General features: G+C 35.7%; 1 protein-coding gene across 1 annotated transcript; it reads right to left on the bottom strand.

The window, feature by feature from the left end:
- Positions 1–246: 246 nt before the first annotated feature.
- LOC128720054 (uncharacterized) lies at positions 247–1251 on the bottom strand. Its single transcript, XM_053813699.1, has 4 exons — positions 1157–1251; positions 929–1089; positions 650–860; positions 247–585 (listed from the first exon to the last, which is right to left on the bottom strand). Exons 1-4 carry the CDS (start codon positions 1226–1228, stop codon positions 493–495), a joined length of 537 nt encoding a protein of 178 aa, XP_053669674.1. The 5' UTR covers positions 1229–1251; the 3' UTR covers positions 247–492.
- Between the last annotated feature and the right edge of the window lie 16120 nt (positions 1252–17371).

The following is a 17371-nucleotide window of genomic DNA, read 5'->3' as shown; positions in this document are numbered from 1 at the left end:
ATAGATGCGCTCTACAAATATAGATCTAACATTGTTTGCTGACAATAAAGAGAATATTTTTGCTACAAAATTTGCAACCGAACAAAAAAATGCTAACATATCTGTAACAAATTCATATTTATCAATCAAATAAAAAAAGCAAACGTTTAAACTAGAATTTGTCCTTAAATTCAAACAAATTACATAAGCAACTTATTTAGTAAACCCATTCGTATTTATTATTTCTTTTCTATACATTATGAGCTTTGATAATTATTTTTCTGCTGTTACATATCCAATTCTTTTCATTTCCCTTTTCATGTCTGTTACCGAGGGTTTGATGCAAAACAATTTGAGTATAACGAAGCAAGTTAAATAATCTAATAAATCTGTTACTTTAACTTTGTTACAAGTGTACATGATAATAAACGTTAAATTTGTCGATTGTAATGCGCTATTAAGCAACAGTACGTCGCAAATAATGTTTTACAAATTCCGTTTTACAGCATAATATTATGGAATCCGAAAAGGAACCACAAGATTCTCCGTATGCGCTACTTTTATTTCAGAGACAGCGAAATTCGCCTTTTGTACCATATTTTTGATCTAAAACATAATATAATTTTTAATGAACGTACCGAACATAAGCTTGGATAAGAATTATACATACCATGCAGAGATCATCCATAGTAATAGGCACTGAAGCAATCACTGGTTCTGGATTAGGTATGTCCTTGAGCAGACTACTATTGTCCACCTGATTAGGATGATTTACATTGTTCCACTGTTGCTGTAGTCGTTGTGTATATAATTTAATGCGATCGTTATATTCACTAGCTTCCAGCTTTTGAGTGTCCATAGCAGCTACATCGATTATATTTCTGTAACATGTAAGGAATTGTAAATGTATACGTTCTGTAATTGTGAATAAAATACTGAACAAACTTACTCTGAAGTTTCCTGCAAAATTTTGGCTAGAGCTGATTGTTCATCTTTTTTCGGCACGGAATTTGGATAATCCTGAGTAAATATTTCGTTCTCTCTGCGAACAGCTGGACTATTGCTTACAGGATCGGCGAGTAAATGAGTTCGTTCACTAGGCTCCGTTCCCTAACATAAATAAAAGAAGCGGTTTCGTTTTTTCGTGTCTTGGAAGGAAATATTCCGAAAAATTAACCTGAGCTGAGGAATCTTCTTGGCATGTAAAACAACGGGAAGCATAACTCCACAATGACCGAATACAATCCATATTATTCTTTCACACTTGAAATAGATAATAACCTAGGGTCTTGTTTACTTTTTGTTTGATTCCGAAATGTTGTGAATAGAATACCAGAATGATAACAAATACGATGAAAAGTATATCACTCATTCGCAGTGACAAGTTTTGAAGAGTTTTGTTTTGATACGAGAAAGTTGCAATTATGATGGAAGGTGTGCAATGAATTCCTCAACGTGTATAAACGGAAACCTAAAAATAATCTTTCATCAGGGTTAGCCACAACCCTGGTTAAATTATTTATAGCGTTAAAAGATTACATTCTATTATACATCATACATCGGTATGTATTTTTAAAATATTTGTAAAATATAAAAATATAAATTCTAAAAACCATATAAATCCTAACAATTATAGAGTTGTTGAATCAAAATTGGTCATTATTATTACGAATGTATAAGTTAAAAGGATAGTAATAATTAGAACAAAAATATCCCTACACACCGTACATTGAAAAACAATCTTAAATTGCGTGCAAGTAAATTGAGGCTGCTGTAACCAGCGTTTGAAACATGTGAGTTTGAGGCGATTAGGAAAGCACTCAACGTTTTAATTTTATTTTGCGATTGCCTTCCTGCAGGCGAAATTGAATTAGATGGATTAGATGGATTGTAATTATCCATACATACCTGCGTACGTGGATACTCGATAATCACTGTCAAAAAACATAAAAATACGTTGCCCCCATACAGGTAAGTGAAATCGAACGGGGATTATTATTTTCAGAAAAAACTGGATGAAAATCTAATAAATTTATATCATACGATGGGGAATCAATGATTTATCGATGTGAAACCATTTTAAGCTAAAAAAATATATTAAACGCAATTACACTGGATTCCCCCTTTTGGATCGTGGAAGTGAAAATGAAATTATGAAATGCCAAAAAGTGTCAAATTGACCGGGTCAAAGGTAACCGGTTAGACAAACGAAACGTTCAAAATGTACTGGTTCCTTTTCAGTATGAACATGTGCATTCTGGAAATAATCATACAACGGGGAATTGTGAAAATATGCATTGAATGGGCTTTATATAATAAAATATTGCTCAAAATTACAATTTACTGAAATTTACAATACCTCATTATTCATAAAGTATTGTCGGACATTTTTTTTGGTTGCTGCTCCTATTTGCAAACAGTTTTCAAGACGCATACTTCTCCCATTTGAAATCAGTTTTTATATAGTCTGGAGTAGTAAAACACCTGTTGCGAGTCATTATGAATATCCAAGAGCTTTAGCGTGCGACACAAATACACGATAATATCGGCTCCAAAAATCTGGATTGAGTCTCCTTCGTACACAGGACTGTGTATCCAGCTTCGTAAAAATTTCGAGTCATAGAGTCAAATTTAAAAAATAGTCTGTTTTTAATGCGTACTTGCATCTTTTTTTTCTCGTGAACTAACCGTCACAATTTTAAAATATTTACAATTTCGAAAAAGTAATTTATTTGGTGTTAAAATAAAATTAAATGCACCTAAATTATTTACTGATTACACCGTCAAACAAATGTTAATGTACGAAAAAAACCCTTATGAAGTTATGTATTTTTTTGTAAAACATGATTTTGTAGAACATGAAACCTCCAAAAGCTTTTGAGGAATGGCGTGACACAAGTTGAAGTACAATAAGTGTTATCTTTCTTTTCATAACAAAATCATGTACGATCTTACGCGACCCCGTCAGATAATTTTTTGTGAGTCGCAACAAGATTGAACAACCAAACTGGGTGGTCTTGAAGTGGTGGTATGGTATGTAAAATGGAGCTTCTGTCGACAATATAATCAAAATTTATTTTAATATTATGCTTTTTGATATATTTTATTCAATAACAACACTATTAATGTATGTCTCAGGCTACATTATTACAGGCTGTATTACATTACAGATTGATGGTGTTAAACAACAAAGATAAAATAAGTTTAATGCAACTATCTCAAAAATGTTGAATATGGTAAATGACATAGTAATTTCCGTTTTGTTGATCCGAAAGTGTATTTTAAAGGATTTAATAGGATTTTTATGTAACACAAAGATTTCCCATCACCGATTTCCCCCTATCTTTTGTTGATTTTTTGTTTCAGAACAACATATTTTGAAAACCAATTGTGATCGTGTCTGCAATAGATACAAAAGAAAAAATATTGCAATCAGTGCAGGAAATTGAGGCAGATAAGCCTAATTTAACTAAAATTTTATTTAAATGAAACTAAGCATATTTATGTAAAATAAAGTTTATACATTTTGACTGTATTCTTATGTTATGAGGTGTTGTCTTATATAACAAATACACTTTCTTTGAAAAATTGTTGCATTTGTGGTACAACGCCTAACGATATGAATAGTTTAGTTTATTTGACAAAAGGGTGTTTAGCTTTTGTGTTGATGGATACATAATTTTAAAGTCTGTTACTAATCTCGTACTTAGCTGACTTAAAAAAATGGAAAATAATAAAAAATTTAAAGCCTTCGTAGATGTCTCGTAGGCGAAAGATTTTAGAAAAGTTGAAAAATGAATTTGAAGTTAAAGTGGACGGGACGAAACTTTTGGGTAACATTACAAAAGGCAAAACATATCAAAGAGGTTTTTCAAATGTTACTTTGTTACTGTGTTACTTTGTTTGGTTTTATTTAAAACTAGCTGATAAACCCGATTTCATTCGGGTCGACGTAGTTTTAGGAAACATAAAGGGTCATTTTTACGTATACTGGTGTACTTCAATTTTTGGTGTGTATATCCTTTTTTCTCATTTAGTTGTATCCATTGTTTTTACGTGATTCCTAGCTTCGTCTTTCAAGGTTTTCTATTTCATTTGATTCATCTTTCTCTGTTGATCTTGACACATCTTATCCAATTGGCTATACCTTGCTTTTTCAAACTGTCCTGCACTCCTTTTTAAACAAATCTACCGTTTTAACCATCTTAGCTATCAAGAAAAGGATATTATATCAAATCCTTTCTTCTCTTTTTGTTTCACAGCTACCATTTCTCTTCATTATCTTCGCTTCGTATGATCAACCCATTTTTACCGAAAATTGTCTCCCTAATCTTTCGCATCTTTCACGTCATGAATTTAGTAAAACCTATTTTTTTGCCTAATGTTTTCTGCTTTAACTCTTTCGAAAATCCTTTTTTTATCACTACCATTTTTCTTGGATGCGTCATATCAATTTATTTGCATAACAATGAGGAAAAGGTTGCTCAGGTTTGCATAACAATGAGGAAAATGGTTCCATTTCGAGCATGTATGACGATCAAATTCTTTCTACTTTTCTAACTCTTATTCTTATTTCGTCATTGATGCTGCCTGGAAACAATTTTCCATTTCCTTTATATTTCATCTGTATTCCTGTTCCCTTTCAAAAAGCCATTCCGAGTTCGTGATCATTACGCTCTGAAATCCATATTTAAATTTATTACACCAACCACATTTCAAACGTATCTCAACACAATTTAAAATTGAATCTTATTGAATAAGGGCATAGCGTTATGTACAACAATATGTTGAAAAATATTTTACACTTTTAAATTTTGACATGCGTGGAGTGAAGAAGCGTTGAGTTTCTTATTGCAGTTTAGTGTCTAAATAAACGGTAGAAGAGAGTAAAGTTGCAGGAAACTGAATTGTTTATTGACGTCTTTTCATTTTTGTGAATTTCTTTTATTCCGGAAATGGAAATTCCTTTCCCGTCCATAATGTAAAAGTTACTCGTTAGAAAGAATAAACAAAAAACATTTGTTTCGATGAGCGATTTTTAAACATTTCAATAAATAAGGGTTGCATACCGCTGTTTCTGCATTGGAGAATATGATATTTTGCTACTTGTTGCATAGACTGTATTGCATAGAAAAGTTGTTGTTAAATTAGACGATATTTGTTATTTTGGGCATTTTTTATTCCAATTTTCGGAATAGGTATTGTATGCCCCCCACCAATTTGCTTCCACCTGGGAGAGCTACAACGTCACCATTCTAATTTTCCAGTAAATATGGACATTTTAAGAAATTTGCCACATTTCATTTAAATAGGACATGATTGCTATGCTTGACCATATTTTCTAATACTCTAATAGGAAGAGCTCGTATGGGAGCTCTTTTTTTAAATTTTGTGTAAAAAGAATCATCCTCACCTAAAATCATCCAGACCAAGCTTTATTGCTATGACTGAATTATTTTCTTTGTGATACCGACAGGAGGTTCTTTGGAAACCTCCCTTTGTTTCGCACTGGCGTAAATGAATTTTCGTCGCACTATGAATAGGAAGAAGCATTTGTACCGTGTTTCAATCGAATTGAAAGCCATATGTATTTTTCAATAACTTTTCTTTGTTTGGTAGAGGGAGAGGATTATGCGCTTGTAGAACTGGAATTTTGAAAGTCTTTGTATTAAGTGATAAAATTTTAGTTGATTTCGACGACATATGTACTTCACAGTGATATTTAATGATGAAAAGATATTCCAAACCGGGAAACTTAAACTTCATCACATATTGTATAGAGAATTTTAAGAAATTCATACGCAACATTTAGGTTAAATCAATGTCATTTGTATTTTCAACGATTTTCAATTACTGTGAAAAGGAATGTATGGAAGACCCCCTACTCTTTTATCCTCTGAGGGGGCAGGAGGGTTAGGCTTTTTACAAACAGATTTATAAAAACATGTTCAGACGAATTGGTCATCGTTTGAATTTTGTATAGCCAATAACAGACCTACATATTATTTCATAATAAGGGCAGCGAATGGTATAGAAGATGCCCGTTTTTTCTTCGGGGTAACTGAAGCTTTAGTTTCTGCTCGAAAAGTTAAAAGGAACATGTTTGTCGATTTGCGTATATTTCGGTCTTCATTTGTGTTTTGCCCCCCTTTTTTGTGGTTGTGTTTTTGTGTTGTGTTTTTGCCCCCTTTTTTGTGGTTGTATAGAAGCCCTTCCTTTTTTCTTGATCGGGGCTGCCGAAACTTTTGATTCTTTTGCAAAATATAAATAGATGCATTTGTGCTAAATTTCGACCAGATCTGTGTTTTGTATTTTTAAGTGAATAATATTGCCTTCTTTGATAGGGGGTTGTATGGGAGCCCCCATTTGTTCCCCACCGGAGTATCTAATGATTTTGATTCTTTTATAAAATTGAAAAAGATACATGCATCCCGAACTTTAGTCAAACCGGTGGTTTTTTTGTATTGTTTAGTAGTTATTATAGATTTGTTAGACGGGGGGAGGTTGTACGAATGCCCCCCTTTTTATCTCATGGGGGCCCAATGTAAAAAGAAATATGTTTGCCAAATACCAGAAAAATTGGACATCATTTACAGATTTTATAGATTTATAGATTTTTGGCGTGTATGTTTAATTTCAATTTGCTGTCAATGGTTACTCCTAAGAAACAATGGCTTCGGACTTGTTCCACAAGTTTATTGCCTAAAGAAATGTTTAGATTATCCTTTTCATTGGGGAGGCTCATTACCTTCGATTTCTCTATATTGATTTTCAAGTTTAAGGTGTTTAACGTGTTTTCGAGCCAGGTAGCAGTATTTCGGAGTTTTAGCTCTACCTCCCATGTTGATTTATCTGTTTCTATGATAGTGAAATCGTCTGCATACTGTAGTATTCTAGTGTTATTATTATTTACATTGTGGCAGCAAGCAGTATATATGTTAAATAAGGTAGGTGATAATACATCACCTTGAGGCAGGCCGTTAGATATCCTTCTTTTTATCACTTCCTTGCCTGAACATAGCTCCAAGGATCTGTTGGTTAGGAAGCTGCCAATCCATCTGATATCATTCTGGGATATCATGCATTGGGGCATGCTCTCTAGTAGTAGTACGGTATTTACACTATTCTATGCTTTTTTGATATCTATAAAAATGCGGAGTCCGTCCGTATATAAAGTGCGGAGTCCGTCCCGCCTCTTCGCTGATACCATGTTAGTGATCAGCTCTATCATCGTATGAGTAGATCGATTTTTGCGGAACCCAAAGCTAGTTTCTGGTAAGCTGTTGAATTTATGGAGCTGGATGTTAATGTTGCTAAGAATTGCCGAATTTGTAATTTTGATAATGGTCGGGACGAGAGCAATGGGTCTATAATTTTCGGTTTTATACGGATCTTTGCCTATTTTCTGTATGGCTACAATCTTGATCCTTTTCAATTTGGCAGGGACTTTACCAATTTTATACATGTCATTAATTTCCTTGATTAGAGTCGAAGTATTGCTAGTGCTTAGTAAGCTAAGTGTTTTATAGGATATGTTGTCAGCACCGAGGCCACAGTGGGCACTCCCATACAAATACCGGGATAAAAGTCTAGCGCCTTTATTTGCCAAAAAATTTGATTGAAACGTATAATTTGCTATTACTGAAATCGATATATGATCAGTTTTAGGTAATTCATGCTCTTTTTGTTATAAAACAATCCCTAAAAAAGCTTTTTCATGGATTCTAACGCCTGTCTGTATGCAATTGCTAAACGTTTCGTTATATTTAAACAAACTGATCGGGTAAATATTATCATTTTTGATGAATCCATAGTCACAAAATAATTGAAATAGTATAGTAGTAAGACAAAAAAAGCGTCATTTGAAAAAAAATCAAACACATAAACTGAAAATAACAAACATAAACACTATAAAAATAAAAATAAATAATAAACACTAGGACGGTGTGCGAGGCGTACACCCGACAAAACGCGAGGCCGCAAGAATTGGACTAATGATCAATGCGACGAAAACGAAGTACCTGCTCGTCGGTGGCTCTAACAGTGATAGAACCAGACTGGGGAGCAGTGTCTCAGTGGACGGTGACGAACTTGAGGTAGTAGAGGAGTTTTGCTACCTCGGCACTGTCGTAACTCCGGACAACAACGTAAGTTGCGAAATCCGGAGGCGCATTGTCCAGGGGAATCATGCCTACCATGGGCTCCACAAACTAATGAGGTCCAGGTGGCTTCTCTCACGCACGAAGTGTGCCATTTACCGCACGCTGATTAGACCGATCGTTCTCTATGGGCATGAATCCTGGACTCTGCTCACGGAGGACGTCAACGCACTCGCAGTCTTCGAGCGGCGCGTGCTCCGGTCTATCTTTGGCGGTGTGTGTGAGCAGGGCGTGTGGATGAGAAGAATGAACCACGAGCTAGCTGAGCTGTATGGCGAGCCGGACATCCTGACGGTGGCGAAGGCCGGCAGAATTCGGTGGTTGGGGCATGTCATGAGGATCCCGGACTCATGCCCCACCAAAAAGGTGCTCACCAGCGACCCGTCCGGCACAAGGCGGCGAGGAGCTCAGCGTGCTCGGTGGATGGACCAAGTGGAGCAGAACCTGCGGGATATCGGATGCAACCGGGGATGGAGAGGTGCAGCCATGGACCGAGCGACCTGGAAAACGCTCCCGAGGTAAAGCTCCCTTACAACCCCTCATGCAGCAGGGTACAAGTACAAAGAAATATCGATTAGACTGAAATAAAAAAGTGCAAAGAACCATCGATTAGACTGAAATTTGTGATGTATGAATCTTTTTCATTTCTTTAGAAGAATCTGAAACGTCAGCTACTCCGGTGGGGAAGAAAGGGAAGCTCACATCCATAAAAAATCTATACTATTCACCTAAAAATATAAAACAGATCTGGCCGAAATTTAGCACACATGCTTTTCTATATTTTGCAGAAGAATCAAATATTTCGGCAACACCGGTCCATTAAAGGAGGGCTTCCATACAGCCACCCATCGAAAAGTCAATAATATTCGTTTATCTAAATATTGCGAATGCGTTTCTTAAAACTCTCTATACAATATGTGGTGAAGTATAAGTTTCCCGGTTTGGTATATCTGTACGTCATAACATATTCTGTTCGGAGTACAAACGTCGTAGAAATCAACTCAAATTTTATCACCTAACACAATGAGTTTCAAAATTTTAGTTCTACAAGCGAGGACTAAATAGTTGTCACTCCCCATTTATCAAACACCGAAAAATTATTGAAAAAAACATATGGCCACCAATTCGATTGAAACATGGCAGAAATGCTTTTTATTATTCATAGTGTGGCAAAGATTCATGTGAGCATGTGCAAAACACATGGGGGTGACCAAAGAACCTTCTGTCTGTATTACCAAAAAAAATATACGATATTCGATGAGGATGATTCTTCGATTAGATGAGGATGATTCTTCTTACACACAATTTTGAAAATAAAAGCTCCCATACAAGCTTTTCCTATTAGAGTATTGGAAAATATAGTCAAGCAAACCAATCATGTCTGATTTAAATGACATGAGGAAAAATTAAAAAAAGTGCGATTTTAAACAAATTTGTGCGAGGGCATACAACACCTATTTGGAATATTGAAAAAAAATGGCCGAACAAATATCGTCTAATCTTACTACAACTTTACATGTACGCCGTAACACAGTCAAGAAGTAGCAAAGTATCATATTCTCCAATGCGGAAATGGGGGATGCAACCTTAATTTATTGGAATGTTCAAAAATCGCCCAGCAATACAAATGCTTTTTGTTTATTCTTTTAAACGAGTGAAATTTACATTATGGACGGGAAAGGAATTGCCGTTTACAGAATAACAAAAAATCACAAAAATGCAAAGACGTCATCGAATAGTTCAGTTTCCTGCATCTTTTCTCTCTTCTACCATTTATTTAGACACGAAACTGCGCTTAGAAGCTCAACTCATTCTCTTCCCATGCATGTTAAAATTTAAAAGTTCAAAATTTTTTTTCCATGTATAGATATTAATAACGCTATGCCCTTATTCAGTAAGATTCAATTTTAAATTGTGTTGAGTTGCGTTGGAAATGTGGTTGGTGTAATACATTTCAATAGGGATTTCAGAGCGTAATGATTACGAACTCGGAATGGCGTTTGGAAAGGGAACAGCGATATAGATGAGATATAAAGGAAAATGGAAAATTGTTTCCAGGCTGCTTAATGACGAAATAAGAATAAGCTCATACATGCTCAGGATGGAACAACATGCTACTTTTCCTCATTGCTATGTAAATAAATTTATATGACGGATCCAAGAAAAATGATAGTGGATAAAAATTGATTTTCGAAAGAGAAAGTTAAAAACTCTCGGCATAAAAAATAGGTTTTCTTAATTTCATGACGTAAAAGATGCAATAGATAAGGGAGAAAATTTTTGGTAAGAACTGCTTGATCATACGAAACAAAGATTATGAAGAGAAATGGTAGTTGTGTAACAATAAGAGCAGAAAGGATTTGATACACATTTTTTTCCTTGATAGCTAAGATGGTTAAAAGGTAAGATTTGTTTAAAAAGGAGTGCAGGATATTTATATATATATAGGTATAGCCAATTGGATAAGATGTGTCAAGAGCAACAGCGAAAGGTGAATTAAATGACATAGAAAATATTCAAAGACGAAGCTAGAAATAACGTATTTAAAATGAATACAACTAAATGAAAAAAAATATACACATCAAAATTGAATTAAACAAGCATACGTAAAAATGCTCCTTTATGATTTCTTAAACTACGTCGATCCGAATGAAATCGGGTTTATCAGCTAGTATTATAATATGTTTCAAAACTTATACTGAAATTTCCTAGAAATGACTAAATATCTTTACAACTTACTATTGTATTTGATTCATTTGAAAATATAACATGTTTAACAAGGTATCTATCTCCGAATCAGCTTGTTGACCGGGGCTATAACTATTGCTAATGGTATATTACATACAAAAATGACACTGATATTACAAAGATGTATATTTTGTTTCTTTGCTTTCAAATGCTTATCACGTGAAAACAAACTCAAATAAGGGCCCATATAATAAAAACATTTCTCATGATCGTTGGGCTTTGCTACAAAAAAGCAACAGTTTATCATAGAAAGAGTATTTGTTATACAAGCTCACAACTCATCACATAAGCCAGCAGTCAAAATGTTAAAATAACTATTTTACATTTACATATTTTACATATGCTGGTTTCATTCAATTGAACTTTCATTTAAATTAAGGTAAGTAAATCTGCCTCAATTTTCTGATCTGATTGCAAAATTCTTTCTTTTACCTCTATTCCAAACACGATTACATTAAAATTCAAAAAGTTGGTGCTTTAACAAAATTTGATGGAAAAATTGGTGAAAATCGGCGATGGAAAACCTTCATGGTACATAAAATCCCTACTTGATCTATCAAAACACACTCTTGTGTTGTCTTACTAGTGTTGTTTTTCAATAAACTTTGTCAAAAAGGACCATATTCAAAGTAATTTTGCTTAAATTACCGTCAGAAGTTTCATTTCTTATGTCACACCATAACCTCAAAAACGGGTGGTTTTGGTCGTTGAACCCTGTATCGTGGCTCAGAAAAAATTGATTATTTTGTGGTGTGGCACATAGTGGCAGCAGATTTTGTATTGAAATGAAAGATAAGCTATTGTACTACAACCTGTATAATGTTTTAGCTTGAAGACTTTTGAAGCTTTATAAAAAAAATCGTCTTTTATATAAAAAAACATGATTTTACATGGGGTTTTTCATACTTTCACAATTTTTTGATGATGTAACTCTCAAAAAAATTAAAAACATTTAATTTTTTAGCAATAACAATAAAATAAGCTTTTCAAAATGGTAAATAATTTTAATTTAGTATTTTTAGTTTAGGAGAAAAAAAATATTAAAGACAGCATAAACAAATTGAAAATTTTTAAATTTTTTCTCACAATTTTGACTTTGACAGGCTGTTACTCCGAGAATAAAGGACTTAGTCCCATAATATGTTGGTGATAACTAAGTTTAACCCTCTGTTTTAAGAAAATAATAACACTTTTTCAAAAATCTAAATTTTTTTTTGACTTTTATCCCGGCAGTTGCCCTACGTGCAAGGGTAGTGTTTTTCTTTTTGGAAAGAATATTATGCCATTTTTCATAGTTTAGTATTTCTTTTTCTGTTATATAGTTATTACTATATCGTTGGTCTCGACGATGTGTCTTTGGGAAGTTGACTTCTAAAAACTCCTTGGCCTTTTGACTGTTGTTGTTTATTATGATATTTTTTGGAGAGATATTAATTTTCCCGTGACACTTTCTAATAATGTACCAGAGCTGAGCAGTGGATGCACTTGAATCTATTGATTCTAGCCAAAATTCAAAATTCTTTCTTTTCTCTTGCTTCTTTAAATATCTGAATTTTGCTAGGTCCCTTTTAAAATTGATGAGGTTTTCTAACGTTTGGTAGTTTTTAATAATTTTTCTCGCTTGATTCTTGTTTTCCCATGCCTGCTGAAGCTCTGTTGTCCACCAACTCTTGGGAACATGGGCCGTGGTATATTTGTTATTATGTACTATTTCTTGGATCTTTTTGAGATGGAGTCAATGCTTTTTTCACATTCTAGATTGGAGATATCTTTTTCAATGCCAGCCTTATTACAGGTCACACTTATATCCGGGCTTGTTGGGGAATTCAACATGATTTTAATTATACGGTGCCCACTGCCTCCAATGTGTTGGTCGATAACCTCTCTACCAATGTCCAATGTTTTGTGGCTAGGGATGATGGTTAGATCTATCGCCGTATTTTTTTTTACTTTGGTCTGAATTAATATATGTGACTTCTTTATTACGTAGTATGGTGAAGTTAGAATTATTGATGAGGTTCATTAATACTTTCCTTCTGGTGTCTGAATATGGGTTTCCCCATGCTTCGTGATGAGCATTGAAATCTCCGGTTATAATTGTGTTTTTATTTCGATTCGCTATTTTTACTATTTTTTTCATAGCTTTTTCAAATCTTTTTTTTTTTGGGTGGTCGGTTTTACATACACCGACATTATTGTAATTCTTGGGTTAGTCAGTTTAACTCCGGTAGCTTGTATGAATTTGTTACTCTTGATTATATTTATATCTTCATACCTGTATTTGTTTTTTATTATGATACAGCTACGCCTGTAGCCATCTTCTCTGTGTTGGAGTATTAGGTTATAACCTTTAAGCTTGGGCAGTGTATTGCTGTTTGGTTTTGTCCAAGTTTCTTGTAAACAAATGGCATCCAAATGTTCCTCTGCGGCTTCTTTTTTTAGCTCATCTATATTGTTTTTTATCCCTTGTATGTTATTTTGAACTAAGTTAAACATGATGATCGAAAAATTAGGGATGCTTGCATGTTTAAAGCTGAATTCTATGTTTCATTCGGTATTGGTTTTGGTATGTGTGGTTATGGTGGAGTGGGTGTTGTGAGAGAGTTTGATAAATTGTTGGCCGTAGGCGATACTGGGAGATCGTCGAACGGAATCATTTCTTCGTTTGTAAATTGTGGAATTTCTGTTTCGGATAATATGAGCTTATCCGTAGGGTTTGTTAGTAGACTGGTCTGTCCGTTTTCTGTTGGCTTAGTGTTTTCCTTAGGAGGAGTCATTTTTTGAATTCTTTGTGTCGTGTTTATTTGATCTGATCTTGATTGTTCTTGACGTTGTACACTGGGGGTATCTGATGTAGTGTGTTTTGGGTTTTCTGGTAGTGGTAGAATAGTTATAGTGTTCACTGTCTCTGCGTATGATTTGTTTATGTAACTTCTTGGTACTGTAGGAGCCTGGGCTCTTCTTATTTCCCTCGCTTCTCTTATTATAATTCTGTTCGTAGTTTGGATTTTTTTGATTTCCACCTTATCTAGGTAGACGGGACAGTTTCTATCTAGAGTACTGTGACCTTCCCCACATTCTAGACATTTTGGTTCCGATTGGCAATTATCATGGTAGGGGCTTGAACAATTTGCACATTTTTATAGCTCTTACAGATTTTTTTTGTGTGTGTCCCAATCTGAGGTGGTTCATGCATCTCATGGGTTTCGGAACATACAATTCAACTTTTAGATCGTAGTAGTAGCCGAAGTTTACGCTGTGAGGGGTGTTAGTGGTGTCAAATGTAAGGATGGCTGTGCGGGTATTTACCCAATTTCCATCCTTGTCCTTCCTTTTCATAATATCCACATCTTTGACCTTTTGATCGGCAAGACCTGTGATTATCTCTTCTTTGGTGGTGAACGGAATAGCATCACACCGGATCACACCTTTCGATGTGTTTAGCGTCTCGTGCTTATATACTTTAGTATCAATCCCATTGGTGGTCTTTAAATCAATTTTCGTCAATCTTTCAGCTTGTTTTTTGTTGCGTACCAGTACTAGCAATTTTCCGTCTTTTAGTAAGGTTACTTTTTTCGGTTGTTCATTTATAGCGACCTCATTAGCCTTTTGGACTAAAAAGGGGTTAGCTGTCCTTAATGGCCTTTCGGGAGTAGTTCCTTCAACTGCCATGAAGATTTATTCTTCTGCGAAAAATTCGCTAAGGGGAATTCTCTCTCCTCTTAAACCCCTTTTTTATGTTTTCTAGTAGGACTCGCCAAAGTAGTCTAGTAGGACTGTTGTCGCTAAGGGGTTAGTCGTGTCAGATGTCTGTACTCTTCGAGTGATACACTGTGACTGTATTCTTCGGGCCATAACATAAGAACGCAAAGAAACAAACAAAATATCCTTATGATATTAGTGTCATTTAAATTTGTAATATAAAACTAGCAATGGTGACAATTCCAGCCAATACAGCTGGATCAGAGATAAATACTATCTCAAAAAAGTGATAGTTTTTCAAATGGATCAAATGCAATAGTAAGTTATAACGAAATTTGAAGAATGATAAGTAATTGAAGAATAAGTTTTATGTGACCCAGATTATAATACTACTAGACACGCATAGAATTGCAATGACATAAAAAATTTTACCTAAATTCCTTTTCGTATCATCGCTGATGTTATTTTTAGACTATGTGTATCGAATATTTCTCAATTGATATATAACGCAATTTGTTTTCTTACTACAACATTAGTTAAACTGTTTTGAAACTATTCCTTAATGAAAAGTGATAATAAAAAGCTGAATTTTTGCTATGTAAAGAAACGTTTAGTGGGAGATACAAGAAAAAACTTTTTGCAGTATTTTTAGTATGCAAAAATGCAAGATCTACCCAACACTGATCATATATCGTTTCCAATGATATCAATTTGTACATTCAATCAAATTCTTCGATTAATAATGGTGCTAGACTTTTATCCCGGTATTTGTAAGGGAGTGCCCACAGTGCAGTAAAAAGCGCATGTTCAATATCTTCAACCACCTATGGGTATTCCAGAGAGAGAATATCGAATCCTCCGTTATCCATTTGTTTTAACGACTGAACTACTCATGAACATGTATCCTTTCAACAGTATCCTTTCAAAATCCTTTCAACGCTGCATCGTGATTCTGTAAATCCCAGGTGTCGTAATATTCTTCAGCTAATGGATGATTTATCGGGCTTCTACAATGCTAGGAGGCAGTAACATGATATCGTCTGCTAGTGGAGCCTCTAGCTGTGCCTACCAGATTTCCATCATTAGTTCAACTGCAGGTCATCCTAGGTTTGAAGTTATTTCGGTGACCTTTTATCTGTTCGTAAACCATTTTCCTGGATTCTTGAGCTTTCCCCTTGTTTGTTGTTCTCCCAAAAGATCAGAGTATCTTGCAGAGTACTGACATTGATTCTATAAGAATTCCGTTCGCATTAGCATTTATCGGCATACTAATTATTTCATTAGAAGAAGGACAGTTAAACCTACTTTAGATCAAATGCTAATACCGTCAATAGTATTGACGTTGAAATACGCGATAGGGTGCTTGTTGCGGGGCGGACTCTCGAGCAGGCCCCGCAAAGGAACGGCCTCATAGCAAGAGAGTATCGCTGGCAGCAGCAAAATAAATTGTACAGGAATCTGCCCAAGCAAGGTCTCGCAACGTTGATCTCCAACCTTCCCGCTAGTTGTTTCAGCTAATTAATAATATAATATTAAATAATTCGGGGAACCTATGCCGCAGAATGGGGAAGATCTGATGTTAGCCAGTTCGGATATAAGCAGAAACCCACCGTGAAAAACAACCGCGTGCCGTAAGTGAGGAAGGCGTTTCAACAAATGAAGAATACCTTATCGTATGAGATCTTGATTGAAAGTGATTTATTTTCTACATCTTTGAGCTTATTTACTGATGGTCAAGCAGGTCTTGCCTAGTGGTTTCCACAAAGGGGCTGGAACGAAGGCGAGCGGAAGTAAGGAATGACAACCGAAATCACACCTAGGTTTATCACCCTCGGCGACAGCGAATCCCCAAAATACTTTAGTTTTTATCGAGTTCTATGCGGTCGTACGAGAGAACGCATTTATACTGCGTTTCACTTCCAATTCTTAAACTATTGCGTGTTAGTTAATAAACCGTATTATGCATCGTGCGCAATCAGTTGGGTGTCTATAAGTTTTTTTCTATTAATCTATTGTGAGTTTTTTGTCGATTACTCCCGTCCATAGTGCTCTGTTGGCAGGGTAGTAGCAATACTACACTGATACGGGAATGGATCCGAAGCTTCTAGAAAGATAACATAGGCTCTCCATTCCCTACACCTACCCAATACGTCCACGACGTACAGAGCGGTAACATGTCTCTCCGAATATCTGAGCTTGGGTATACGGGGAAACCCAACCCCTTGGGAGGATGGGTGATATGGCTGAATTGGGGGGAGGGAGAGATACCAGCGTCTGTTCTCCATGTCAGGGGCGGCTGGTTCTCTCTTTTGTCCTGGCTTCACACGGGACTTCAAACAGCTGTGAAGCGTAGGTCCTCCGACGAGACAGGGGGTTTGGGGGAGAGGCCTTGCAAGCCAGCACCAATACAAAAGCAACGTACAGAAACCAAAAAGGTAATTCGATTCGGAACTACGGCAAACGACCTACGCTACGAAAAAGGATTAATGATTGGAAACTTGGAACATGGAACTGCAGATCCCTCACAGCACCCGGAAGTACCCGCATTCTTGCGGACGAGGTTAGGACCCGCGGCTTCGGAGTAGTAGCACTTCAGGAGGTGCGTTGGAAAGGAGTTACAGAGCGCCCCTATCGAAGCGATTGCACGATCTACCAAAGTGGTGGAGAAAAGCATGAGCTAGGTACGGCGTTCCTGGTCATAGGTGACATGCGGAAGCGAGTGATCGGATGGTGGCCGATCAACGAAAGGATGTGCAGATTAAGGATCCGTAGGAGGTTCTTCA

Source organism: Anopheles nili, chromosome 2, assembly GCF_943737925.1.
Source record: "Anopheles nili chromosome 2, idAnoNiliSN_F5_01, whole genome shotgun sequence".
In the NCBI taxonomy this organism is placed as follows: Eukaryota; Metazoa; Arthropoda; class Insecta; order Diptera; family Culicidae; genus Anopheles; species Anopheles nili.
This window is presented reverse-complemented; position numbering and strand designations above follow the sequence as displayed.